Here is a 7,764-nt window from a genome sequence, read left to right on the forward strand (position 1 = left end):
CTGGTTATGGAGGAGGGTGGCTCTCCTGAGAGAGCCAGTGTGGCTGCGGGAAGAGAGCGAGGAGGGTGTGGTGTGAGAAAGGCGGAGAGTGGAAGCCCAGGCCCATGGAGCTCACAGCTAATGAGGAACAGAGATCCCAATTCCCACTAGTCCGGCTGGGAGGTAAGGACTAGAACGAAGACAAATGCATCCAACCCATGTCTCCCAAAGCACCTGCCAGGGCCACTGAGTAGAGGAGTAGAGACAGAATGATGAAGTCAGTGACAATTTCATGGAATAAATGCACTTGTAGGGAGAACTTAACCTGATATTTACTGAGTATTTTCTGGAAGCCACCTCACTGCCCTGTAAATGGAGGCAGTCCATATTCTGGTTTCCATGGCCCCACAGAAAGAGGGTCACAGCCAAAACTGTAAGAAGCAAAATAAGTTCTTTATGGGCCTGTAAGCTTCGGGATCCAGGCCCTGGTGTTTTAAAAGCCAGTCAGAGGAAGACAAGTATCACAAGGTCTCACTCATATGTGGAATCTAGTGAACAAAATAAACAGACAAACAAAACAGATCCAGAGACATGGAAGCATGGAACAGACTGATGAATCTCAGAGGGAAAGGGGGGAGGGTGGGATGAGATTAACCAAAGAACTTATATGTATGTATGCATAACCCGTGGACACAGCAGTGAAGGACACAGCATAACCCGTGGACACAGCAGGGACGGGGTCAATAGGGAAAAAAAATAAAAGCCAGTTTGAGAAATTCTCATGGCTACTTGGATAGGCTTTAAACCTGTTACCACCTAATTAGATGAGACTTCACAGACCAGCCCAGCCTATCGGGTCTTTTATGAACATTACTTCACAGCTTTAATCCCTCAAACCTCTTAGAAGAGTTTCTAGATAAGAAAATGAAACATCAGAAAGATTGAGTGACTTATCCAAGGTCACACCGCCAGGGAAACGGAAAAGGCTTGAAGGAGTTTGATGCGTCCAAATTCTATCCAAATCTGGAGAAAATTTTTAAAAAATTAATTCAAAGCAAATGTGTAAAAATAAGTAAGTGAATAATTACACTTGACAAAAAAAGGAAATGTCTGCTTACCTCTAATAATTTATATAGGCGTTTGATTTTTGATTTTTCTGTCTCCTTTGGAGGAATTTCTGTTTCTTTAAACTGTAAATACTGATTGTAAAGTGCCTAAAATGAAAGGGAAAAGAAATGAAGGCTCAACATTCAAAGACCTGTTTTCATTATGGCATAATGTTACCACTTCAAAGGCTACCGACTGTGTCCTATGCATTCAGTGGAATTCTTTTATAAAATTGATACTCAAGGCCTATACCAACTGCCAGCGACTGGGTTATGTATATCTTGATGAGGGTGTAGCTACTGATGTGTGCCATGATTCGGCAGGTGCCACACCAGTGTCTAGATAATGAACCGTGGTAGAACTTACTACGGCTCTATTAAACAGTCTCATCAAACAAACAAGAAAACACATAGTAAAAGACACACTTTCTACCCTATCTGGTCTGGCTCAGTGGGTAGATCGTCAGCCTGTGGATCAAAGGGTCCTGAGTTCAATTCCGGTCAAGGGCACATCCCTTGGTCCCAGGCTCCTCCCTGGCTCAGGCCCTGGTCAGGGCTCATGCAGGAGGCAACCAATCAATGTGTTTCTCTCACATCGATATCTCTCTCTGTCTGTCTCTCTTCCACTCTCTCTAAAAAAATCCTCAAGTGAGGATTTTTTTTAAAAAAAAAGAAAAACATACTTTCCAACTGTGGCAAATTAGCTTTTGGAAAAATAATCTGATACAATTTCCATAAAGGGGGAAAAAAACCTGTTCTTGTCTATTCCATGGAAAACAGAATTCTTATCAGATAGATGGAGTTAAAGCTTGAGGTCAATGTCCCACTGGCTAAGTTAAACAGATCTCTTAGTCAACAGAGATAGATGTTAATGGTTACTGCTTTATTATAGACATTTCAACCATGTAATTAAATTATTATCTAGTTTGCAGATACTAATTTGGGATCTCTTATTATATTTACTAAAAAGGACCGTCATAAAAATGATGTAGATAAAGCATCTCCACATTTAATAAGTGTATACTAATTATTTCATCCTGATTCATGCTGTTGTTGTTGTTTTTTAAAAAGTCCCTTTTAATCTTTAGACAGATTTCTGAAGGACTCCTTTCAATGTTCTGCTAGCTAATAACATTACTAGCATTTTCTCCATATATTTTTTATTTTTTATACTAGAGGCCCGTTGCACGAAGAGATTTGTGCAATAGGCCTTCCTTCCCTGGCTGCCAGCACCAGTTTTCCCCCAGCACCCGGGACCTGGGCCTTCGATCCGACCGCAGCAGAGAAGCCAAGCCTCTTTAGTCTTCAGTTGTCTTCAGTCTTTGCTCTGTGCCTGCATATGCAAACTAACCGTCATCTTTGTTGGGTTAATTTGCATACTCATCCTGATTGGCTGGCAGGCATAGCAGAGTGACACCAATTTGCATGTTTCTCTTTTATTAGTGTAGATTATATCTTATCCCAGGCACCAGCAAGTAACCTGGGTATTCATTCACTCGAACTTTTTCCAAAACTTTAAGAATCTGCATTAATCAAAAGCCAGTACAAATTTACCCAAGTGTCTGAGAACAAGAATCCACTTGGAAACAATTTGAACTTGAAATCTGAAAATTGTTTTGGTCGTAAAACGCAATGTTTCAAGACTTCCATCAGAAAATAAGCACAGAGTTCCATTCTAGGCTAAACGCTGCTCGCGGTAGATGTGGTGATAGAGGGGGGATCCTTCTTGTCCTGGAAATGTTTACATCCACATAGGGAGACTTCACACAAACAACTTCAGAGCAGTTAAAAACCATCCTATCAACACGGGCCAAGTTGACTGCGTGCCAAGGACAAACTCCCCTGGCACTGTGAACGGAGAGCTGCTTCACAGATGGTCTGCACAGATGCTTGAACACAGTGAATAACTTGGACAGGGTCCGCCCTCGGTCACTGCAGTCTTTGTGATTCCAGTGTGATCATTTAAACAAAGCTTATAATTCAAGGAACTAGACTTTAATATTCATATTGTATGTTTTTTGAAAGAAAGTAGGCTATTTTGTTATAGACCCTAATACATATACAAAGTGAGACAACACATTCTTCAATTAAGTTTATATATCTATAGTGACTTTTATATTTCTATAATATCTTTGCCTCAAGGAGTTAGACCTGTTTTTAGGTAGTAGCAAATTTTTTTAAAATATATTTTTATTGATTTCAGACGGGAAGGGAGAGGGAGAGATAGAAACATCATTGATAGAGAGAATCATTGATCGGCTACCTCCTGCACACCCGACATTGGGGATCAAGCCCACAATCCAGAGAATGTGCCCTGACCAGGAATCGAACTATGACCTCTGGTTCATAGGTCAAAGCTCAATCACTGAGCCACACTGGCCGGGTAGTAGTAGCAAATGTTTTACTAAACCATGAATACACTTATCCCAGAGGTCACGTATGTATTTTCAAATTCATAGTGAAGTAGAGTAAGGACGTCTTGCTATACAAAAGGATCTAAAGTGACTTTATAGGATTCGACACTATAGGCACAGTCTTAACCACCGTCACCCTTAGGCAAGCTTCCCAGGGTCCCTCCAACCACAGCCATCTGGTGAACTTCAAACATTTCCCACACACCAAAATCCATTTGGCAAGATCACCTCCAGAGACTCAAACCTTTAACCCTCAACTCAAAACTAAGGGGCTATAAGTTTATTTAAGATATTGTTACTATTACATTTTAATTAATAATGTTTACCTCTATTTTCTCTGTATAATGGGGAGATGAGTACATTTTTTAAATGCCTATTTATTAATGGCTCATCAAGGGCAATTTTTCTTGAACTTCTAAATAACAGAATTGCCTTGGTCAGGTAGCTCAGTTGGTTAGAGAGCCATCCCAATATGCTAAGGTTGCAGGTTCAATCTCTAGTTAGGGCACATAGTAGAAGAATCAGCCAATGAATGCATAAATAAGTGGAATAAAAAAAAATCAATGTTTCTCTTTCTCTGCCTCTCTCTTTAAAATCAATCAATAAATAACATTTAAAATAACAGAATTATTCCAGCATTATTTACAAGTTAAATATCAGGTCAATCCTGTTTAACCCCTGTAGTGCCACTGACCTTCAGTTCTACGGGATTATTGGGAAATGCTCTCTCAGACATTGTGGTCACATGGTGTCGAATCCACTGGATGAGGTAGTTCACCATATTCTGGTATTCAATCCATTTGACTTCAACATCCTAGAACAGGAAAATGACAGGAAAAGCACATGGCTGTAGATATCTGGGTTCATATCTAACACAATTTAGTCAAAGGTCATTCTGTGTATTCACATATCTTTAAGCCGACTAAATGGTTTACTTCTCACGCAGTCCTCATCCTTTCCATGCATCCCAATCCTTCCCAGGTACACAGCTTTAAAACCATGCTATCCACAGTGGCCTGATGACTGCCAATTCTGATCCAGAGACAGGGCTGCCTGGGCACTGTGTGGAGAAGGGTTCTGAGGCAGCGCCCAAGCACAGCAGAAAAGACTTCCACTATCAACTTGCCAGGGGCTCAAGAAGGGGAAATGACAGCTTGCATAAGCCAAGTTGGTTGCCACTCTGTCAACCTTTTTAGATCTAAGTCCCCTTTATGTATGAAACTCAAAAGAGCTATAAATTATATAAGAAACCAGTCACGAATGAAAACTACAGGAAATATCTATGATGAGATTACTCAAGTACTCATTTTGCAAACTTTTTTAAATGGAGAAAACTGGAAGGTTGTCAACTGCTATATTCAATTAAATATTTGATAAATTCTCATTATGTTCAAAGCATTGTGCTAAGGTCGTAATAAAAATATATTGCTTGAAGACATAATACCTATTATCAAAGTGTTACTGTCTAGATGGGGAGACAAGAGAGATTCATAACATGAACAGCTGAGCAAAATGAAAAGCTGTATTCAATTAAGTGTTGAAATAACTGGTAGTATATGCTAGGAGTTAAGATAAGTATCAGGTAAGCATCAGTGTGTCTAAAGTGGTCACTAAAAGCTCCTTGGGAAGAGGTTCTCAATCCCTGAGCAGTTCTCAAACTTCCAGTAATTGTTGGGGGGAGTGTCGGGGTGGGGGCGGGTAAGGAGGAAGAGAGAGGGGTACATAAAAGACAGAGTCCCAAGTGAATCAGGATTCTGAAATAGGAATGCCCTGGCTACCAGCAAACAGTTTGTGTTGAGATGTCAGAGCTAAAAATGAAGAAAAGCTAAATTTATATATGCAGAATTTTGAATGTCAGAATATCTAGAATGGAGTTAATCGTGCAAGTCATATGTAGCCACTGAACGTTTTCAAGCTAATTTGGTGACTGTGCAGAGTTGATGGGGGGAGAAAAAGGGGAGATGGAAAACCATAGGAAAGCTATCATCCTGGTTCTAAGAGTCATGAATGGGGTGGAGGTAGTGAGAATAGAGTAGCCACAAGAAACATTCTCAAGCAACAGTCAACGCTGAGTCCTTGGAGAACTGCGTTAAGTCAGAGGAGAGGATAAACATGGAAGCAAGTTACTTAGGAATCAAAAGAATAGATAAAGCTTCTGAGAGGAAGAACAAGAGGAAGAGAAGGGAAAATAAGTCTAAAAGCAGCAGCATACAAAGGTGAAGCAAAATATCAGGAAAGAGAGCTCACCAAGATGAGCTCCTAAATCTGCAAAGTAAAATTTTTTTTAATGGTGTCTGCAAGGGGGAGGGAGAAAGGCCCAGGGTGAGGGGTGCTCACCCCCAAGTGCAGAATGCGTGTAGGGTTTCCTGTCTCTTCCAGAAATGCATAAGCACTTGTTAGCATGACCACTAAAAAATGCACAACTGAACGGAATTGCACAAACCCGTGGCAAATTGTGGACTAATAAAAGATCCAAAGCCACATTTCAGAGACCTTGCCCTGCTTACAAAGGAGCTCTGTCAATTTGGCAAAATAAATCTCTGGGTCTCACTGTTAAATCAGAGAAGCAATACCGAGCCAACTTCTCTCATGGAATCATATGAGGTAATAAACGTCACTGCAAGTGAATTCAAACATGAGATATTCTATACAAATACATGAAATAGAGCAGCTGTAAAATAGCAAGTTAAAAAATGAGTATCTCCAAAATGCGGTGGTTTGTAGCTACTATTTATCAAAAAAAAAAATTAACTCTGATTTAACTTTTGATACTGAACAAAAGTATCAAATATAACAAATGTTTTCTTGTTATATTTTAATTTTAATAATGGAATGATACCATCCAAGTGCATGCAATATCAGTTTGGTAAATAGCATATTAAAATCAACTTCTTTTAAAAATATTTTATATTTAAGATAAAAAGCACTATCAAAGAATTCGGTTAAGTAGACATTGCTGAATCAGAAGCTTCTAGAATGAAAAAGAATCAATACTCACATTTGCACTGATGCCTTCACCACCTTCAGGGACTTTGGGAAACGCATCATAGAGAGATGACACATACGTTATTACGGATTTTTCATCAGGAGAGGAAACATCAACGTCTAAAAGCAGCAACACAAATTATTTCAAGAGGTTGACAGATTACTGTTGATCAAACTTTCAGGCCACATCTAGTCAAGGCAACAGCTCACCTTCAGGATCCAGGAGTCTGTTAACGCCAATTTTTTCTGCTACATAAAAAGCGTGCTCTAAATTTGCAAGGTTGCTTTGAACAGCAACAGTATTCATGTCTATCAGGTCCGGCCTAGGAAAAAATGCATTGTATTAATTACGTTTTCTCAGGTGCCTTTTCAACATTATATTTACACACACATCTATTTATATAGCAACTACTGCAAATATTAATTCTAAGCCCATGTTAAGGAGATTTTCACCAACAATTGCTTACTTCTCTCAGAAACATGTGTGGCAAAGGCGAGTGCAATGAAGAAAAAATATAAAAATTTGAACACACATAACTTTCGGTCAGGTCTACAAATCCCTCATAGTCAGAATCTATAAGAACATCTGTCCCATTCAACCTATGCAAGTTTCACTACTCAACACCCTTCTAATCCAGCCAGCATCCCTCATTGTTTCTCCCCAAACACAAAGGCTTATACTCAGTTTACTGCCACAGCATGGCATCCCCATCCATCCAGGATGTCCTTCCCTGTCACTGTCATCTTCTACAATCCCAGTCATCCCTGCAAGCAGAGATCAAGCCCATCTCCTCAGTGGAGCCCTCACTCATCTTCCCAGCTCTTCCGTTTCTCTCCCTGTTCCCTGAACTCTTTATACGCCTTGGCCTGTACTAGTCACGTTGGCACTTAGAACAATCATATACTTCCTTGCCCTGTTAATTCTCTGTTTAATGTGCATGTACATCTTGTTTCTCCCAACTAGCCAACACCAAGATGGAAAGAACCATATGTTAATACACATTTATATTTGACTCTGCTGCTAAGATAAAGAGTGGCATATACTCAGTAGACATTCAATAAATACCTGCAGGTAAGTTGGTAAATGGGTTGGTTAGTTAGTAATTTGAATCATAAATAGCTAAATAAGCACTAGTTTGTATCTTCACAAACATGCATGTCCACACACAACACACTCTCTCCTACCTCAGACTTCTCTTTCTAATCTGTAGGACTTACATGATACTCTATACCAGCAGTCACCAACCTTTCGGACCTCACGGACCACCAGTGGTCCACAG

At 39.9% G+C, this 7,764-nt stretch overlaps 1 protein-coding gene across 1 annotated transcript in view; it reads right to left on the minus strand.

The window, feature by feature from the left end:
• The window catches only part of LOC107183828 (dystonin-like), an 8,835-nt gene extending 2,032 nt beyond the window's left edge, over positions 1 to 6,803 (minus strand). Inside the window, exons 1-5 of the mRNA XM_015566827.1 lie at positions 6,695 to 6,803; positions 6,498 to 6,604; positions 4,194 to 4,313; positions 1,098 to 1,193; positions 946 to 1,002 (exon numbers count right to left, since the gene is read on the minus strand). Coding sequence (XP_015422313.1) covers positions 946 to 1,002; positions 1,098 to 1,193; positions 4,194 to 4,313; positions 6,498 to 6,604; positions 6,695 to 6,791 — 477 coding nt within the window. The 5' untranslated portion in view covers positions 6,792 to 6,803. The remainder of the gene's footprint in view (positions 1 to 945; positions 1,003 to 1,097; positions 1,194 to 4,193; positions 4,314 to 6,497; positions 6,605 to 6,694) is intronic.
• Positions 6,804 to 7,764: the final 961 nt, after the last annotated feature.

This window comes from Myotis davidii, unplaced genomic scaffold, assembly GCF_000327345.1.
Source record: "Myotis davidii unplaced genomic scaffold, ASM32734v1 scaffold463, whole genome shotgun sequence".
Classification (NCBI taxonomy): Eukaryota; Metazoa; Chordata; class Mammalia; order Chiroptera; family Vespertilionidae; genus Myotis; species Myotis davidii.